The following is a 21,917-nucleotide window of genomic DNA, read 5'->3' as shown; positions in this document are numbered from 1 at the left end:
GATTTTATATATATAGATAAATGTATTTACGTATTTTTTTATTAGCTTCACGCTGTATCCCGCATATTATGGGATAAACAGAAAGAACCTAGAGTTCAGACATTCTATTTGCCAGTTTCCACTGAATTTTTAGAGATATTGCGTTTTGAGTGGTGATATTCAAATTGTTAGATAAATGCTAAAGGCATGTAGGATAGAAAACATAGAAACAAAAATAAATTATTTTGTGAATTCGATATGTATTATTCACATAATATACAACATCTTATTACATTCATTTAAACAAATCATACAGTTACATAAATAAACTAGTGTTCCACTCGTAGTTTTGCCATATTTAAATTATTCTCGTTTCTCGTATTCTCTGCTCTTTTTGACATATTTCACACTGTTTTTAATAAGTGTTTTTACGTGTTTGTTAACCTTATCCTCTATTCACCCTCTGTAGTCAAAATCACATTAAAATCTGTTTCGTAGTTACACGTTTTCTAAGATAGAGGGACGGAATCATTTAGCTCCAATTGAATATTAATGTTTCATCTTTGTCTCATTTAGCTTAGCTTTAGCGTCACGTTGTATCCCGCATATATCAGAGTAGACAAAGGGACCCTAGTGTTAAGATACGCCCCCCACTTTTTGTCCAGTTTTAGAGACATTGCTTATTGAATGTCTGAACTCCATTCACCCAAGTAGGAATCGAACTAACAACCGTCCCGTTTGCAGTCGGACGCTGTGCCGCTGCGTCAAGACGGCTTCATATTTTAATGTTAATATTTATCTTATTCTAATAAAAATCAACCATACGACATTTTATTTCAGTGTAAATTTTCATTTAAAAAAAAACTCGCGATTTTTTTTAAAATCTAAAATGGCATTTATATATTACTAAAAATATATCTTATAATAATTAATGTGCTTTTACCACATTGAAATCCTCTAAAAAATTATGTCATTGTTGCCCCAAATGAGCGATATCGAAAATTTCATCATCTCCATCTATATATGTTCATAATTTAATTTCAACATTCAAATTATTTCAACCTTAAACTACTGTATTATAAATAGCTAAGTATATTTTTTAATAAATATATAGTTTCATTTTTATAAGGTTGAATGAATAATATATTACTTTATAAAAAATTATACATTTTCAATTTTTATAAAATAGGAACCTTTATTTAAGGCACTAATACAATCGTTTTAGTTTTTTTAAATTTCTTAGTATATTATTATTTCTTAGTTTCTTTTCATAATATAGTAGGATAGAAAAGAAAGCAGGGTATATTAACAATAGGTTACGCCAATTAATCGAGATATTGTGTGATGAGTGGCAGGTTTTACGCTTTGTCTTGTTACCAAAGCCAGGAAATGAAAACAATTCATCGACCCGAGTTTGAATTGAAACCACCACCGTCACACACCGCTACAGGCTTACAGTCAGATATTGTGCTGTCACGTCAGTCATAAAATTTTTCACTAAATCATTGAAAGTTAACCTCGATAGATGTTAATTTAATCACTGTACTTAATTTTTTTAAATAAAAACTAAGGAAGTAACACACTTAACAAGAATACTTTTTGAGATTCTCATTTTTTACGGATACGATATCTATATGAGGAATGTTATATCGGTTTCAGTTCACTATAAGATTATTTTAGATATTAGATCGATGATAGAATCTAATACAGTTTTTAATACATCGTGTTGTTTATCTTCTAACAAAATTTTTTCATAATTATAGCTATACCGTACTTAGGGGTTTTATCGAGTCAGCTAGGCAAAATATTAAAAAAACTCCGCCAACTTCTGAAATAATCCGAATATCTTTGAGATATTCGATATTTATGTTCGCGGAGCTCCGTAACATCCTCGATCTTTAGCCATAAATTACGAAAAACAATAGTTTCACAACATTCTCTTGATTTTTTTTCACATGTGTTAACTATCTCTTGTAATTACAATAAACCTATAAATAAATAATTTATTTACATATGGGTTGATATGTATCTATCTAAACCTAAGTTCTTGTCGGGACTCTCTTCTATTTTGGTTTCTTCTAACTTAACTTCTTCCAATTTGATCATCATTATGCCTCCGATGGATACTGAAAAAGGAATATTTTTGAAGTAATAATAATATGTCAATATTTTTAGTAAAATTCTTTAAGATATTAAATTTATTTGAATTTATTTATTGTTATTTTGAGGTCAGTCGTGATGCAGGGGCACAAGTGTGTAATTATGACCGCGACTGATTGTGAGTTCGATTACTACTCGAGGACACGAAATAATTATGTAAATTGATATTTTTATTTCTTAGCTCTGGTACCAAGGCAAAAGCTCGGGGTTGGGTTCCTCCGGAACGGAATTGTTTGAATGTGAACGGAATGTCTTAAAACTAGATTTCCCTGTACAAAAAATAAGAAAAAGAGAAGTGTGGTATGTGAATGATATATTTTTTAATTAGTACAAATACTTACATGCTAAAAGTGCGGCAACCGACACAAAGGGAGCTGGACACGAGTAGTCCAGGAGTACACCCACTGCTAAGTTCGATGCTACTCCTCCAGCGCGACCCCACCACGCTCCCCAGCATACACCTAAACCACTGTGAAAGCGCAAAAATTGTTAAAGTTAATAAAAAATCATAAAAATTTTATTTTTTTATATATATAATTTTTGTATATAATTTTTAGCTGCACGTTATATCACGCACACAGCAGTATAGGCAGAAGGAACCTGGTCACCTAGTAAGACAGGACTGGACAGGAAGACAGCACTAGGCTGTGTCTGGCTCCTTATTTATTATTATTTTACTCATTATTATTATTAATCTTCTATTTGTAATTGTATATTTTCTTCTCTACTCCGTAAAGATAAAATTCTTGGTTAACCGAATAAATAAATTCATATAGATTGTAGGTATGTTTTTTTTAAATTCCTATAGGAAATAATCGCAAGAAAAGACCTAAACGTGATCATAAAAAATTATTAATACAAAACATAACCAACTTACCCCAACTTCGCTGGTAAAGCATGTAACAGCACTCTAATCAACAGAATATTGCCATTTAAAGAGGCAGCGTTTAACGCCGCAGCTGCAGCTACCGCTAAATGAGAAGTGCCTGTGCAAGCACACACGCATGCAGCTAAACATGCACATGCTAGTGCACAGGCTAATGCACAGAGTGCGGCTGCTCTTCTCACACCGTAACCTCCTCTGGAGGACACCAGTGCGCAGGCAGCGTTGCCTAAGACACAGCACGCGCCTACTATTAACCCTGATGTGAATATCTGTAAAATTGGATTGGGTTATTTAATTTAGTTCTATCATATTAAAAATGTAGGTATGTCAGCTTAAAAACTTTGTTAATAACGAAGACAAAGGCTTGCTTTCAGTATCTTTGTTTATGAAACTTCAGAATATCTTAAACACTTTTTTTTCAGCTTTTTTTTGCTAGTTTAGTGGCGAATCTTCCCGCCTTTGCCTCGTTATCAGAGCGAAGAAATGAAAACATCAAATATTCCTTTTCCTCGAGTGGGAATAAAACCTGCCACACAGTGGTACCTGTGACTGTGCACACCCTGTTGCGTTCACAGTCACATGCTTGTTTCTTCGCCTTCGCTTCGCTTGTTCGCCACGCCACTCATATATACAAAAAAATAGATTTTCTTACCGAATCATCAATAGTTTCATCACATTTTTCTTCTTGGAAAGCAGAAGTGTTATATTTATTTATTTCTTTGGAGAATTCGTCGTAGACCTTTGGTATATCCTTCCATGGAATGTTCGTTGCGTTAAAAAGCATAGCGTTTTCAGGTAAAGTAGTATTAGCTGAACAATCTTTGCCTTTCATTCTAAGAAGAAGCTCTGGTATCCAAAGATTTAAGCCGAAACCACTGGAAGTAAATAAATTAAGCGATATATTGAATTCTATAAAAAAAAATATAACGTCGTCGTGCTGTAGTGGTACAGCATCAGACAGTTAATGTTAAATTACTTTAACTTTCTCACTGTAGTAACAAGACAAAGCGTGGCTTTGAATTCCATCACGATAATTAAAGTGGGAATAGAAGTGTCTCAACACTATGTGGCCTCTGCCTAACCTGTACCCTGGTACGCTAAAGTACCTTTACTTTAAAGTAAAAAAATAAGAAAAGAATTAAGTAACTTACGCAGCCATATTAGCGAAGAAAACAAACAATATTAAACTAGATTTCACAGCGTACATCTTCGACACGAACATCTTGAGATCCTTGAGCACTCCAATGAACAGTGCTTTAGTTCGGTTCTGTTCCCCACCGACAGTCTTTGTCATAAAAATATTGTCTTGGATCAGCTTTTTAATCTGAAATAATATAATTAATATTATATTTAATTATAAATATTAAATAATAACATCTTTGATACAGTATATAGAAAATTAAAAGAATTACATACGTATGAACACTACGAATACCTTAAATTCACCCTTATTTCCTTTATTACACTTATTGATATAGGCCATGATTTTCAAAGCTCGATCCCCTCTGTTAGTATCTGATAGTAACCTAGGACTCTCGGGCAGGAATAGTATCCATATACCAGATAGAAACCCTGGTATGCTGCCCAACGCTAGGTAGAGCCGCCAGGAGTAGATGGGTAAGAGTGTGGTGTATCCGTCTAACTTCAATGGTATTACTAGCCACGCGATTGCTGTAAGGAAAGAAATATTTGTTAATCTATATTTATAATAAATTTGTATCTGATCATTGTCTGTACATTTAAGATATATGAGAAAATCAATGATTGGGAGTCTCTGCGTTTTTGTCAACTTAGAAGACAATAACAAAAAAAGTAAACCGAATAAAAGCTAAAAATTATACCCAATTGGCAACGATTTACAAAGTAAATTATTCGAGATATTAAAAGTATCAATGAGTTTATTTATTATTTTATAAATTTCGTTACTTTAAAGTAATTAAAACATTATATTCTACATTTTAGTTTTTGTAAAGAAGGATATGGATCGTGATATTATCGCCTGCTTTGATCTTCCAGCCAGTATAAGGTATAAGCCAGTAGTTTCTCGCTCTATAATATTAGTATAGAAATATAGAATAATAATATAGAATAGTACCAACAAAAATAAGGCTGATTGACTCTCTATTTTTTTATATTTTTAAAATATTACATGCTATCACCATGCTGTCGAAGTATAGTGTTATTTTTATTTAAAGTAGAATTTGAACTCTAACCTTTACATCACATTGACATAGTGATTACAACTTTCACTTTGAGCTTATGAACAAAAAGTTTTCCTCAAGCAAATCAACGGAGCTTTTTATGAAGAAATTGAAAGTGTATCGACCGTTACATTTAAAAGAAACCGATCAAGTGTGAGTCGGACTCTCGCACCGAGGATTCCGTACCAAATTCAAGATTGTAGGCCAACGGGGTGTGTAACTTATAAAACTTGTAAGCTTACGTGTAGCTTAGTGGTCAAAGGACATGAACAGTTTTCACGAGTTGTGGGTACAAATCCCGCTACGTATTTTGTTTTATACCTACGTTACTAAAAAAACAAAAACGATGCATGAATTCTCGTATCTTTTAATTGTGTTAACTTATACACTCTTTTTTGTGCTCCAAAGAAACGTAGAATTGAATATTTGATATTAATTAACTTCAGCCTAATATCTCCACGCGTTCTCGAGATAAATGGTTTTGACAGACGGATAGACACAGTGATCCTTTAAAGGTTCCGTTTTTCCTTTTGAGATACGGAACCCTAAAAATGGATGGACAGCTAAAGAAATAATCCTATTAAATCCATACTCATTCACATATAAGTGAATGCCGTTAGTACATGTCAGAATTAAATATTAGCTTTGTGTGTACTACTTTTGCAGTTGAAACAAGGTGTCAAATTCTATAAAATTTCTAGAACTTCTAAATATAGCTCGTACCCACATCTCGTAGGCGTTATACCAGAGAGTTTGAATCCCGGCTACGTTATATTCTTATATATTATATATTTGATATTTTTTATATAACTTTTATATAACTTAAAAAAATCTGGAAATTGAAGAATCATATCAGAAATCAGAAAATCTGGGTTCTTTTTACCTTAGTAGTGTGAAGCTGAATCGTTTAAAAAAGCTTTAAGGAGAGACGAGGCACTCACCAGGTAGAATAAGCCACGCTGCCACAAAACACATCCCAGTTATATCTAAGTAGAGTTGTCTTCGCTTGTACCCAACTAAGTCTGATAAATATGTGAACACTAATGTAGAGGGAGCACCTTGAATAAAAAATATTATTAATATTCTTTATTTTTTCAAAAAAGGCAAATACAGAATAGAAAACATATATATTGAAGCTTACCAATTAAAAATCCATTAATAGTCCTAGCTGCTAACAACAGCCGGTAATCAGTTATTGTACTTTGAGCTAACAGTATCGTGGAGTCCACGAGTAGAGTCATGCTCAGGGTGTTTTTCCTTCCAAACACATCACCCACTATGCCCCAGAAAAATGCACTAGCAACACCACCTGTAACATATTAAAGTAAATCCTAAATAACAAATCCTTATAAGGTCATCAAAACGCGACGTTGAGTTCCATCAATCCACACGAAATATCTCGAAAAATCGGCGTAAAATGGGAAACGAAAGTTGAAATGGGGACGGAGTATCGTAACACTAGGTTGCCAGGTTCCCTCTGATGCTGGCTTAGCAATAAGGCCGCCTATTGTACTATTTTATGTATCATTGTAAACACATTTGTAATTAATTATTCGGTGTGCAATAAAGAGTATTTTACTTTACTTTTACTTGCTATGTGCATTAATACAGCGTGAAGTTAAAAAAAAAACAAAGTTTTAGGCCATCCTGTGGAAGGACAGGGTATAACTGTATAAGCGAGATGGTCTTTGGTTCCATTGCGTTTGGAGTTTGCGTCATATCGTCAGAAACTGAGGAATATCTTGCAGTCTAGAAAGCACAATTATGAATATATAATTTAAAAAAGAATAAATAACTCTCTTTATGTTTTCACAATAAATTCTGTAAATTTACAGATGACAAAGGCCGATAATGCGTCATACTTGTTTGTACTACAATTAACCGTTTAGAAGAAACAAGCTCAAGAAGTAAATTGGTCGTTCGCAATCGATTTGCGGGAACATCACCTACGATTGATGGACACTGAATAGTATTATTGTATCGATGACTAACAAATGTGGCTGTCTTGCTGCGGGAGCGAGGATGACGGGTTCGATTCCCACTCGGGGGAATTAATTATTTTTATTTTTACTGGTAACATATAAAAGCTTGATATATTGCTTGAAAATTTAGTGGTGTGTGGGGAGTAAGGTGCCTTAACAATAGGTTCCATCTTCCTGCCGTGCTATAGCATCTCATAGCTTCACGTTGTGTCCTATATATTTTACTAAAAGATGTTTTTTTTTGTTTTCCCCTCTTATCAGGTAGCCTATGTTGGCTATGAGAAATTAAAGACAACGTTCACTCCGTTTTTCATTTTTCATTTAACTAAAAATATTTTTAACATTTAAATTCTCTCTCTTTTCAATGAAACTCGAGGATTAGAATATCCAACTTCTTTATTTTCACTTTATTTTAAAAAATCGAGATATGTCGCGTAGTGTATGATATCTCTGATATCGCTTTGGCTTGATATCAGAGGAAGAAATGAATATAATTCATTCCTTCAAATGGAAGTCCATCTCAGGATGCTTCGTGTTTAACAGTTAGGTGTACTACTACAACCTTACAAGGCCTTGGACTTTAAATACTAATAAAAACATCTATACATCTGTATTTAGTTTTGATGTTTTCCTAACGTAAAAGACAGTATTAGTCGGACTAATTTCTTACATTTTGTTAACTTAACTCCATTAAAAATCGAACCCACACCTATAATCGTAATTCATAAATACATATCAAACAAGGCGAAGGTTATGAGGCTATGTCAATATGCAAAATTACGATGGACTTGACCTTACATGTTACATCCATTTCGAGGATAGTATGGGCGTGTCAATATTAGATATGGAATGTATACATAATATATGCTTTTGTTGTATTAACCGATAAAAGGAAAGTAGGTAAGGAAAACTTAGTGTTAAGACACTCCTTTCTCCACTCTCGCAATTTTTTAGATAGATAAGAGTAGTAAAATAATTTAAAATATAACCATGTTAAAGATAGAAGAAAAGTTTACGAAACATACAAAAACTTTAGACAATACCTATCTCTAAAATAAGTAACAAAACGGAATGACTAAGTTCTATCCTAACCAAAAGAGAAACAATCCTTACCACTCATAAAAGCCATATTAATCAATCCAGCTTGGTACGTAGTCAACTCTAGTTCACATCGAGCAGCAGGTAGCACGTACGACATCACGCAGTTCTGAACACCAGTTGTAAAGAATGCGCAGGCGCACGCAAAAAGGACGCTTCTACTAAAACTTCCATAACCTGTAAATAAACAGTTTGTGTTAACATAATAAATGTTTTTCTTTATATTTTTTTGCTTCTGTATTCCAAATTCAGCAGGATAATCAGAGAAACCCTGGTGTGGCTAACGCTATTTACTTAGTGATTTTTGCACCATCCAACATATTCGAGACATTGATGGTTGCGTGGAACTCAACGCCGAGCTTTGTCTCGTTACTAGAGCGATAAAATGGAAATCCAACCATCGCATTCTCATAATCTGTGCTGTGCCGCTCTACATACATACATACATAGTATATCTTAAATATTAACACTTATTCGAATAAAACAATATTTTCCGTCATTTATGGGTAAAAATTAAAACTACTACGATATGGTATATGTATGTTAATTTGATGTAGTTATGTATGTTATTTTTCCAATTATAGTGTTATATGACATCATATTATTTAGTTCATCGATTTTGTTTCCGTATTTTTTTTTCTAGTAGTTAGGTAATGTTAAACATAAAATGTAAGGCAATTTTACAACAAATTTTAGGTACTTTTTCTTCGAGGCCATCATGGGATAATGGGTAATGGTAGTATGTTAATGGGTAACGAAGTGTCTTCACACTAGATTCTCTCTCCAGTTCTCTCTACCTATCCTGCTACGGGATATGGCGAAAAGCTAAAAAATAAGAAAACATATCATTTCCACGTTCTGGTAGAAGAAACACAACGCAGATTTTCGCTACTCAATGTTCAATGATTCTAAAATTCGGCAGAAAATTGGGAACGGAGTATCTTAACACCACGTACCCTCCACCTACCCTGCTACATACACTTTGCTACAAAGTGAAATTAAATGACTAATAATCACAAAAATCAACGATCTTATAATTAGGCCTACACACACACACAGGTTATACAACAATACCCGCACACACTCATCTCACATGTGCGTATATATGTAACAGTGAGTAAGTGTGGGTAAGTGCGGGTAAGTGTGGGTAGTTATAACTTAAACACGACAGTTTAACTGACAATGCTTCGATATTGTAAATATTATTTCCACAGTGTTATTGTTAGAGACTTTATTGTGATAAATTGGTAGTAAACTTTACGACGGCCTAATAGGGTATTAGCTGGAATACTTGCGGTGTGGATGTGGAATGGGAAATAAAAATCTTTTATTGGAATCAGGGGAATAGGTAGCTAACTGTAATTAGGTTAAGCAGATGTTTTTGGTTTCACGCAGTATCCCGCAGATCGCAGGGTAGGGGTCCACGCACTTTGCATTGTTTCCAGAGCAGGAATGAAACCCACTACGATAAAAATAATGAATTATAAAAATAAAATGGTGGTATAATTTGATTTTTCCCTATAAAAGTCATAAATCCATCGATTCATTATTTGATTACTTTAAATTTTATTGAGATTTTTTACGATTTAGATAAAAATGTACCATGTTTTTTCTAATTAAGTTACACAATCAGCCAGTGAGGCAGTACTGGCGCAGTGAAACAGCGAGTAACTGTGGATTCAATTCTCGGGGCATTAACTATTTTTCTTTACTTGCTCTGGTAGCAACACGGCGTTGAATTCCGCACTCAACACGCAATGTATCGAAAATTCTGCAGTACGTAGGTAACGGAGTCTTAACTTAACACTAGGTTCCCTCTACCTACCAGGTAAAAAAGTCAAGCTAAAAAATTTATAAACATCAAAAAGCTATATCTATCACCAATCATAAAAACGTAAGGCTATTTCTGCTGCAGCCCTGGATAATATAAACAAACTCCCCTGAAGTGTAAAAACAAATCGTTTGCCTTCCATTAAACCATTTCCATAATAATCCTATACAAACATTTAACCTTTCATAGACGCCCTAGAAGAGTTATATTACAATAAATAAAAGAAAAATACAGTAGCAGTTGAGGCCAGTCGTGGCGTAGGAGCACACGGGACAGTTTGTAAGTTTGATTCCTATTCTTCATTTCTTCGCTCTGGTGTCGAGGCAAAGCGCGGCGTTGAGTTCCGTCATTCAACACGCAATGCCTCCAGAATTTGGCGGAAAATGAGAAGCAGGGAACAATTAGCTGCAAAAAACGCTAGATGACACACAGGCTGCTGGCGCTGTATTACTGACAGTTTCCTAGAGGTCTATTGTACGATCAGAAGACTATACATGATGAACAGTGGAACTTCTGTCGTCTTGATTATTGCAGTAATTAATACCAAAAACAAAAAAACTAAAACCAGACTCAAACAGCAACTAAAATCCAAAGAAATAAAAACTTCCACGCTTCCACTGAGCGCTTCAAATAAGCAACTTGTGACGTCATTAATTATATTAGAGCCATCACTTGCATGCGTTTCAAAGAAAAAAGTTATGTTATTCTCTTTAAGTTTCTGCATTGTTGAGAGGCGTGTGTTCAAAACCGCATAATATGCACCTATCTTGATTTATGTACAGACGAACAAAGGAAATTGTTTTGCTTATTATTTTTACTCAATTCCATATATGGTAACTAGCAACCAAAACGCGGCTTCGCCTGCTTAAACGTTTTGTTATTTTATAGTCAAATTGTACGAAGTGTTTTATAAGTCTATGTGTTTATTCTAATTTCTAAGCTTTAGTACTATAAAGTTTTATCTAAATCCGTTCAGTAGTTCTTGCATGGAAGTAGAAAAAACATACATCCTCACAAGCATTCCCACTTATAATATTTCGCATACAGCAGGGTAGGAAAGGACCTTAGTATTTAGACACTCCGTTTTTCGCTTTTAGGCCAATTTTTTAGATAGTGTGTGTTGAGTGGCAGAACTTAATGCCTTGTCTACCAGAGCGGGAAAATAATAAATTAATTTTTAACAAAAAGAAAAACCGACTTCTAACAAGGATCTAAAAAGTGAAAAATAATTTTACAAAGATTTTATAATTTTGAAGTCGGTGCCAAGTAAAACAAACAGGCTTAGTAATTAGATATTGTAGTAAAGGTGTTGTAGCATTAGCTTGACACCGACTTCAAAATTATAAAATCTTTGTAAAATTATCTTTCACTTTTTAGTTCGTTATGTTAGAAGTCGGTTTTTCTTTTTGTTAAAAATTAATTTATTTTATGATTTTAAGTGATGGGTAGATCTTAAAATGATGCTTCTTAAACGAGTGGTGATGGTGGTGGTAGTGGTTCTCAACGAGTGGTTGTGATTGTCCTATGTAAAACTTCATTTAATTAGGTATTATTTTTGTGCAAGGTTACATTTTGGTATATTAACAAGAACATACATAAAAAGTATTCGGGCAAATTGGGAATCTCCCTTATTTGAAGTTGGTTAAAAATGAGAATATCCTCTTTTTTGAGGTTGGTTGAAAAAAAATGCAACCATCAGGATTCTCACTTCTTACATCAATTTAAAAAGTTTTCGCTTGTACTATTACAGTATAATTAATCAATTTTTTACCAAAAAAAAACAAACTTTCTCAATTTTCTCCGGATTCCATAATCGAAACCTAACTAAACTTTCACCAAATTGTCCTTGAAGTATATCCTTTCAAATAAAAAAAGAATCATCAAAATCGGTTAGCGCAACATTGAGTTATTCGGCTATTAGTCGTGCACATGCCTAATGCAAATTTAAGACTTATGTGATTTTGTCATGGATACCATTGTCAGACATGGACCAAAAAAAATTGGACCATTCGGGAAGCTATACCTTCAAAATTATCAAAATCGGTTCACCCAGTTAAAAGTTATGAGGTAACAAACAAAAAAAAAATACAGTCGAATTGATAACCTCCTTTTCCTACAGAAGTCGGTTAAAAATAACTTAACGGAAACGTCTTGCAAGTTTCAGTTGTACCAATACATCATCTTGTCATATATTTTAAAAAAATATATCATATTTTCTTTACAAAAAGAATAACGGAGTAATGTGTCACTTAAAGACATGTAAAATATTGAATTTTAATAAATAAATGTAAGTATAATTCCAAATGACAGGAGCTACAAGGCGCTATGTACCGGTAACTCTCAACGAAATTTCATACAAAAAAATCTTCAAAACCAATCAGACTGGTTTATAACAATTTTGTATTGAAGACGCGAAACAGGATGATGCAAGTTACAACGAATTATTGCTATAGAAAATACATAGGTAGACAAATTCTGACGTGTGGAGTGGTGGAACTCAACGCCGCGGTTTGCCTCATTACTAGAAAAGGATAGTGTGAAATTTATATATCTTTATGGGGAACTGAGTGAGTGAATGTCCCAGGTTCCTTCTACCCTGAAATTAATGTTTTTATTTTTAGCGCTTATTTTTTTATTTGTAAAAGTTCTGGGGTGGCCACGATCCACTCGGACCCCCTATTCTTGCGTCCATAGATATAGTAGGTAGCTATTTAATATAAGTGAAGTAATTGTTAGTACACTAATTTACATAAAGTAAAATTATTTTACAATAATACATATTACAGTTATGAAACGTTTAAAGTTGTGCTTAAAATTATAACTTAAAATCATTCTTGTCGCGTGCAATTATATTAATGTTATTTACAATAACTAACATCATTGTGGCGCAATGGCACAATGTCTGTCAATGTAGTAGTAGACTCGAAAATGGGGGGTGCGTTGAGATGGGGAGTTAAATTACAAGGTTATTTCCGCCTTCCCTGCTATATCCTGCGTTAGCTTTCCGCAGAAGGCAGGCGGCGGGAACCTGGGAATCTAGCGTTAAGACACTTTGTTAAAACACTTCCGTTTCCAACTTTCTTTCAAAGTTCGATGTTGAGTTCCGCACCTCAACTCGCAACGCCTCCAAAACAGAATATCTTAACACTAGGTTCCCAGGTTTACTTTGTCTACCCTGCTATGTGCATGTATTTTTGCTAGAGCATGAAGCTTACAGAAAAAATACTTGAAATAACTCCTCACCATTATACTAATCACAAAAATAGTCACGCGCAGGAACTGAACCCGCCCCTCCAGACGCACTATTCACTGAGCCACCACAATAACACAGACATACTTAGATATAGGTAACCTTATCTTTAATTAAAAACAACGCGTGTGAATATCAGATTTTTAGTTGATTTCTAGATTTCGATGTAGATAGTGAAACGTAGAGTCAGCGTTTAGTGACGTCATTACGATTGTACGTGATGTTTTAGGTTGCTATGAGGGTTAAAAATATATGGTTTTGTCTGAATAGAACACAGCTTTCACGCTGTTTCCCGTATAGCAGGGTAAGCAGAGGGAACCTGGGATTTTTTGATATATTGCGTGTTGAGCGGGGAACTGAAAATAATTCATTCTTTAGAGTATGATCGAACCCACAACCATCGGTTCACTGCGCCACGATGGCCAAATAAGGCTAAGCATGTACCTATATTATAAGAATAATATAAGTACTTCTAGATTAGGATATGAGATCAAAACTATTGCATTTTTTTAAACTGTAGGTATGTAGAAAAAGTGTACCATTGACATATTTTTTTTTGTTATACTGTATATAAAATTTGACCCCCCTTAAATATTTATTCTATTCTGTTCTTTTAAATTTCTACTTTCTATCTATATGGGTGATAAGATACAACCTGGTGACAGACGGGCGGACAGCAGAGTCTTAGTAATAGGACTCCGAAATGCTCTTTGGGTACAAAAAACAATTAAGCTTAGGAATTAAAGAATTTATAATTTTTAATTTACTCGTATATTACTTACCAGCCGCGTCCAATGCTGTTTCATAGTCCGCAACTTGAGCGGCATCTTGATTTTCTCCACTCTGGGCTGTAAAAGAAGATATTAAGAAAATAAATCTAACTTTGATAAATAAAAATCAATCACTTATAATTGTTAAAAAAATTATGTCCAAAAATGTAATTATTATCTAATTATCCGTTTCTGAGGGACAGACGTACAGACGAACCTGTTGGACTTGAAAAGGTTAAATTTGGCAAGTAGGTAGATTAGAGAGAGATTTCTCGACATTCCCACGGGAACGGAAAAGACTGAATTTTCACAATAACCGCTTTTGATAGATATAATTTCTTTTTTTAGCTTTATGCCGTATTTCGCACTTAGCAGCGTCAGTAGTAATAGTCAGAGGGCCTGTGGACCTAGACATTTCCGTTCCCCACTTTTCCACCGAATTCTACAGGCATTGCGTGTTGAAATTGAATTGCTGGAAACTAAATCAAGAAAATGAATATAATTATTAAATATTTCATTTCCTCGAGCGGGAATGGAACCGGTTACAGTCGCACGCTACGCCACAACTGGCCTCAATTTATTTCTTTATTATTTTATTTTAAAATAAATCCTTTAAGATAAAAAAGTCATACAATTTCACGGTAATTCGTGTTTTGCACTCGGGTTGTTAATTTACAATTATTGCTTGTATAACAGCTTATAGTTTTATCGTATCGGTGTATGTGCGATAAAGAAGTTTTCAAACATTACCTAAATACGATTTTTAAGTTTTCGCTTTGTATTAAATTGGAAGTCAATTACGTTATATCTTATTTTTTTAGCTTCACGTTATATTCCGCTCGTAATATGGGAACCTAGTGTTCCTATAAGTACATCCGTACTCCACTTTCAACCGAATCCTGGAGGCTGGACTCTGGTGTTACTTCGTTACCAAGGCGAGCGAGTGAGGAATCGAACCCACAGCTTGTGCTACTATTGCACAGTACACGTGCCCTTTTAAGACAACGAAAGAAATTAATAGTCAAAATAACACTTGTTAGTTATTAATTGGAAAAAGACAAAATAAGGATGATTTTAAAATGCTTCGATCAAATTTTGTTTTTGTTTTTGAGAAAACTGGTTGAAATTATGGCTTGTAATAAAATTTTAAAATTTTCAAATTTGTATTTATGGAAATTTATAAAAAAACAACAACATTAAGTCTGCTTCATAAATAGGGCATACTGGTATACATCAGAGAATACAAAAGTACCACTAGTCGGTGAAAAAACACACAGTCATTACTTATTACACAGTCATCACTTTGCATGTTTTTTTACTAAAATGCTAGAGATTTTTTTTTCTTTAGTATTTCATAGCGAAAATATCTAATATATTTATACTGTCTACCGATCTATCAATTGCCCTGTATAATAACGACTAACACAAAATGTTATTATTGAAAATTTTGTTTTTTTTATATTTAAAAAAGTCAATAAAAATATTATTAATTTTAGAAAATTATTTACTTTCGAAAATATACATTTTGCTTGCAAAACTTAGCCTTAAATAATCCTATTTTTGTATATATAATATTTTTTTAAATAAAAAACATCACATTTTTTTTCCACTATTAACATAACAATGTAAAGTTAAAAAACCAAATAGTTTTTCTATACCAAAATATGAAACTCACTTGTAACCTTAGGCGCTACTCGACACACCATAACTGTCACTTAGTACAACCTGCCTTAGCGGAGGAGCGATCTGAACTAACGCGGAGTGCATAAGAAAGAAAGGTCTTCTAATGTATAGCATTTCTTTTATATCTTATGAAAAAAAATTACATAGGCTTGAAAGTGTCTCACGACTTAAATCTTCAATGGAAATTTACATATTTGTAAACCTATACTCGTTTCTTCAATATTTTTTTCAGCATCGTGCTATATATAGGCAGATAGAACCTGATGCTAAGTATCCGTTGCCCACGTACCCCCCAATTTTCGAGAGTAATGAAAATTACGTTTCAATTTTATTATTTTCTTAAAGTACTCCTTTTAAAATAAAGATTATACGAAAATTATGCCGCAATTTTCAACTTTTTTTTTTGTATAAAATTAACACAATAATTGAATTTCTTTTATAGAATTATCAAAAAAAAAATAGTTTTTCTATACAAAATTGTAAAACTCACTGGTATCCTTGGGCGCTACCCGACACACCATAACTGTCACTCAGAACAACCTGCCTTAGCGGAGGAGCGATCTGAACTAACGCGGAGTGCATAAGAAAGAAAGGTCTCCTAATGTACGGCATTTCTTTTATATGTCTTATGAAATAAAACGTTATTTTTTATCCAAAAAAAAAACAGACATGTTCAACCATGTCACACTTCAAAACCTGTCTGAAATTAGTTTTTTTATCTGAAATAATTTATTATGGCGAGCTTAAATCTTGAATGGAAATTTTCATATTGGTATATTTCGTCGTTTTTTCTCTCTATTTTCCCCGTATATAGCAGGGTAGACTAAGGTAGCCTAGCGTTGGGACACTCTGTTACCCACGTATAGCCCAATTTTCGAGACAATGTGTGTTAAGTGACGGATCTTAACGCCGCTTTATTTTCCTAACAAAAACAGGATTCTAGTAGGTACACAATAGGAATACCTTACTGGTAGTGGTGAGTAAGTTCTATTTGCCTATACCTATATATGTATATGTGTTACAAAAAATATGTTTAACAATAGAAACGAAAAACACGTTTAAATTCTCTTTATCATCAACATTTAAATTTTACCTTACCTACTACTGAAGGTAAGGTAGCACTTTTAGCTTTATCGCAGGAACAATTTACTCCGTTCCATACGCATTATCCAATGTTGTTTTGTGTTAAGTGGCGGACCACAACGCCGCGATTTATTACCTAAAGTAGTTCATGTACTCCGAGTGGAAATTCAACCTGAAACCGCCGTCCTTAAAGCCAGACGCTGCGCCGTTGTGCCACGACGGTTTCTGAGCATATTTTTTACAAATACTCAGATACCTGATTCACAACCGTAAGCACGCTGAAATTTGGCATGTGGAGGAGTGTAGGGGAGCTGTAATAAAGAAAATTTTGAATTGTAATAAAGAAAAGTTTAAAAAAGCCTTAACAGAGCTTAAAATCAATGATAATTTACGCTTTATAGTTTAGTAAACGTAACAGGTTGTAAGTTCCACTCCCACTTGAAGAAATAAAATATTTAACATTTTCATTTTCTCGCCCTGGTGAAGAGGCAAAGTGTGGGATTGAGTACCTCCACTCTACACGGCACAGAAGTGTCTTAATAGGAACGGAGAGGGAGCCCTGTTAGTCCTCTTAAACTTCACTGATAGACCGATCAATATTCACTTCACAATTTACAAAAACTAAGAAAAAACGCAGGAACAAGAGAGGCACGGATGATTAAAGTTTGTGGTGCACAGCAACTCAACAGACATAAAAATAGCCCTACGGGGTACAGCGTGAAGCTAAAGAAAAATAGTTCACGCAAAATAATTTACGCTCGAACAGTAAAACAACATCTTCATAAATTGATTAATGCCACGATAGCAAAGACTAAAAAATATTTACATTAAAAACTTTAATTTTAACGTCAATCGGCTCGTTGGTCTAGGGGTATGATTTTCGCTTAGGGTGCGAGAGGTCCCGGGTTCAAATCCCGGACGAGCCCTTATTCTTTTTTAATTTAGTTAAATTATAAGAAAAAAGTATTGTTATAAATAAAGGATAGTTTTAGTCTTTCTTGAAATCAAAATATTAAGTATTTCATTCCTTCGAGAGGGCATGAAACCTAGCACCTTCGCGCTTACAGTCGAACGCTTGTGCCGCTACGACGACGTCAAATAATATTTTTTTAATTTTCATTTATTTCGTAAAAGTTGTGGCACAGTAAGCTCAAACCGAATTTATATTTCCATTTCTTCGCTTTGGTTTCGAGGCAAAGCGCAGCGTTGAGTTCCGCCACTCAACACACAATGCGAAAATTCAGCGGAAAGTGGGCAACGGTTCCCTTTGCCTACCCTGCTATGTGCGGGATACAGCGTGAAACTGATTTTTTAATTATTTTTTTAACTAAAATAATTATATTAACATCACTTCAACACTTTACAAAATACGTGGGTCATAACCTCATAAAATTATTATAAAAAAAAACAACTACACATAAAAACGTAACACACAAATATATAATTTTATACAAAACTTCACTTTCTGGTGAAAAATTGAAGAAAATACCAAAAATGAATACCTTACAGGATGGATCTAAAAACGGCTCAGGAGCCGGAGTCAAGCACCTTGGAAGCCAGCTCGGCTATTCTTGGCCGCTAATGTGCTAGTACTCAACTATAAATCAACAGGACTAAAAATAAACTTAAGTCTATTGAAAACGGTTTTTTTATTCATTTTGTTTTATATTGACGCGTGTTTTGCGTTTTACGGTACCTTTAGAGAATTCAATGTTAGTATTTTGTGAAGTTTTTTTTAGTAAAAGCCTTTATTATTAAATATCAATTAAAGAGTTTATTTTAGATTAGTTTTGTAACGTTTTAAAAATATATTATATGTCTTTTAGGGTTCCCTACCACAAAAGGTAAAAACGAGGCCCTTAAAGGATCACTTTGTCCGTCTATCCGTCTGTTGAGAGCATTTATCTCAAGATCGCATGAAGGAATTAAGCTGGAATTAATATCAAATATTCAGGTCTACGGAAGCATCGGTGGACGATTCCGACTCGCACTTAACCAGTTTTTTTATTTCTTATTACATAGCTTTGTACAGGAAACGTAAGGTAACACTATATTCCCCACATTCCGCCCACGGATATATTGCATGTTGAATGGCGGAATTCAACGCCGTACGTTTTATTAGCAAGCGGAGAAATAAAATCAATTGCTGCCTTGATCTTGGATCGAATGTATAGATTTGAACCGGCGATATGCGACAGTAAACGATTCGAGTCGTTAAAATAAATAGCATTTTGCAGCAAATATTTCCTCGAGAAAACGATGTTACAATTAAATAATATGTTACGTCATATTATTGAAGAAATCATGTTTTATTTATTAATTCTTTAAATTTTTGTTTGCGGCAATTGTTCTACGTATTATTATATAATAGATATTGATTCTAGTGATATATTACGAAACTTATGCAGTTGGCTTAGATCTAGAAGTATAGATCTAGACCCTAGAAGATAATCAGTCTAAGTAATCTGAGGCGCTCATGGCGTAGAACAACATTAGACTGTAAATGCGAGTATTGTAGGTTTGTTTCTCGTTCTAGTAACGAGAATTCCACAAGAATTCGGCGGAAAGTGGAGAAAGAAAAATTTTAAAAAGTGAGTACTGTTAACATTTTAAAGTGTTGTGGTTTTAAAATAGATATTAGATTAAATTAGGAAGGAAATAAAAAATATTTTTTTTTGTAAAGGATTGCTTTACTGAAAATTTTTTAATCTCGATTTTGCTAATAAAAATCATAAGGCATTATTAAATTTGTGCAGTACAGTTCTACGCAATAATTTTTCTTATTTCCACTACTCAGCTTCACACAGTGATATATGGCAGAGGGAATCTAGTGTTAATATACTCGATTCACCACTTTAAGCCGAATTTTCAAAGCATTGCATGTTGAATGGTGGAATTCAACACGAGGCTTTTGCCTTGGTGCCAAAAAACCCGCAACTGTCGTGATACAGTCACATCCTTGTGCCCCCACGCCACGAGGGCTTCATTTTCACTGCTCGAGTATATTATAAACAGACTATTCGCATTTCCTTCTATATATAGGCATATAATAAGAAATTACAACATGCTACAAGAAAAACATATAATTTGTCTATATTTCAATTACAACTTCTACACAGCTAACTATTATACGTGCAACTCTCAGGTAAACAGTTGGAACCTGTTTACATTACTTTCTTCATTAAAAACAAATTAGGTAACGCAATAGGTAAATGTGTTAGGTAAAATGTATTCATAAATCGTAATATGATTTTTTTTATTTTGTCGTTTTATAGTTTGTGGGTTCGATTCCTGTTTAGCGGAATAAAATATTTTCGTTTCCTCACTCTAGAAACAATGCAAAACTGCGCTCCAAAAGTGTGGTAGCTTTATATTTATACGATTTCACCTAAGTAAACTTACAAATAAGTACTTAGTGAATAAATATTTTACATATGAAAACTATATAAAACCAATCCGTAGCTACTTTAGTTGAAGTTGTATTGTTTAAATTTATTACTTTATTGTTATCAAGAATCAATTGTTGTTAATGTTATATTATTTATTTGTGAAGTAAATTTATTTTTAGCTTTATATAGCAGTGCCTAAACACGGAAGATATATTATTAAGACACTCCATTCTCCACTTCATTGTCCACATTTTCAGACATTACACGAAGCCCAACAATTTTATCATTTCCATTATAAAGATTCATGCCAAAAATATAAGTTAAGCATATTGTGCTATGTATCACAATGTTGAAGAGAGGGAAAGATAAACAAGCATTACACACTCTAATATCCACTTCTTGCCTTTGAATCTGGTAACGGAACTTAACGCCGCGGTCTTATTTATTAATAAGTAAGTAGGTATGTTTTACACGCATATATGAAAAAATATGTTTATATATCCAACATTTACATCTATTTTATACCTAGTCAAATTTATTTATTTTCTTAGTTTTTTTTTAAATATCTTTATACTTCTTCACTTATAGCAGCGTAGCCTGAGGGAACTTAGTGTTGGGACTCTCCGTTCCCCACGCACCTAATGTTCAAGACATTATGTATTGACTTATTGAGCGGCGGAAGTCAACGACTTTGTCTTGTTAACAAAGCAGAGCGAGGTAATTCCTCCAAGTATGAATCAAACTCACAACCGTCGTACTTACAGTCAGAAATTATTTAAAATCACTCTAAAATTTAAGTAGAAACTTTTAAATTAATAAAAAAAATGAACTCAGAGAAAATTATGTTCAAAACCTGCGTTTTGTCATAGAAAGGCGTTTTCTAATGTTCTAAAAATAATTCTAAGAAATATGAGGTGGCTATGCAATAGATAAGGACAACTTTAATTAACAGTTATTTATAACTATAATTATCGTATGGTACTAAAAGGCAGTCGTGGCGCAGCGGCACAGCGAGTGTTAAGGCGATGGTTTTCGGTTCCATTCCTGCTCGGGGGAATGATTTGTTATCATTTCCTCGCGGCGCGGCGTTGAGTTAGGCCACTCAACATGCAATGCCTCCAGAATTCGGCGGAAAATGAGGAACGGAACTGTCTAAATGGGAACGAAGGGTCTTAACGCTAAGTTCCCAAATGCCCCTGCTTACCATGCTATGTGCGAGATTAAAAGAAAATTCCAAGTGAAATTGAAACACCTTCGTGCTTTGTAAGTGTATCTATGTCAAACAAAATACCATTTCAATTTTCCCTAGATCTCGAGTCATTACATACGTACAGTACTGTGACTCAAAGCCTAAATTATCATGCCACACTGGGGAAATGGAAATGGAAAGAAATATTTCCCGCGAGTTGGAATTAAACCAATACCCATCGCACAGTGAAATACTATTACTAAACCACTGCGCCGATGTACGCTGTTCATTTTTCTCATGGCGCCACTAAAAAAAATCCATCTAAAAGTATTACTGGGAAAGACATCTCAAATGTCGTATTCCGCTTACATAACTGTTTTTAAAATAAAAAACGTCAGATACAACGTAATTACGAG

General features: G+C 33.9%; 1 protein-coding gene and 1 non-coding gene across 3 annotated transcripts; one reads left to right on the top strand and one right to left on the bottom strand.

The window, feature by feature from the left end:
* Positions 1–1,939: 1,939 nt before the first annotated feature.
* LOC146540169 (synaptic vesicle glycoprotein 2B-like) lies at positions 1,940–16,422 on the bottom strand. 2 transcript variants are annotated; one of them, XM_085207490.1, is made up of 11 exons: positions 16,331–16,422; positions 14,170–14,235; positions 8,322–8,483; positions 6,368–6,535; positions 6,168–6,284; positions 4,461–4,696; positions 4,177–4,349; positions 3,678–3,900; positions 3,017–3,294; positions 2,481–2,608; positions 1,940–2,105 (listed from the first exon to the last, which is right to left on the bottom strand). In XM_085207490.1, exons 1-11 carry the CDS (start codon positions 16,359–16,361, stop codon positions 1,987–1,989), a joined length of 1,701 nt encoding a protein of 566 aa, XP_085063616.1. In that variant the 5' UTR covers positions 16,362–16,422; the 3' UTR covers positions 1,940–1,986. The 2 variants fall into 2 exon arrangements, with proteins under 2 accessions (XP_085063616.1, XP_085063615.1); XM_085207489.1 differs by lacking the exon at positions 16,331–16,422 and adding an exon at positions 15,833–15,942.
* Positions 16,423–17,777: 1,355 nt separating this feature from the next.
* On the top strand, positions 17,778–17,849 carry TRNAP-AGG (transfer RNA proline (anticodon AGG)). The gene has a single exon. It is a non-coding gene; the product is annotated as a tRNA-Pro (tRNA).
* The last annotated feature ends 4,068 nt before the right edge of the window (positions 17,850–21,917 follow it).

The sequence above is a fragment of the Heliconius melpomene genome, chromosome 3 (assembly GCF_056956725.1).
Source record: "Heliconius melpomene rosina isolate 202511_hmr_F chromosome 3, ASM5695672v1, whole genome shotgun sequence".
NCBI classification, from domain to species: Eukaryota; Metazoa; Arthropoda; class Insecta; order Lepidoptera; family Nymphalidae; genus Heliconius; species Heliconius melpomene.
The sequence above is the reverse complement of the archived record's forward strand: the minus strand, read 5'-3'. Positions and strand labels throughout refer to the sequence as shown.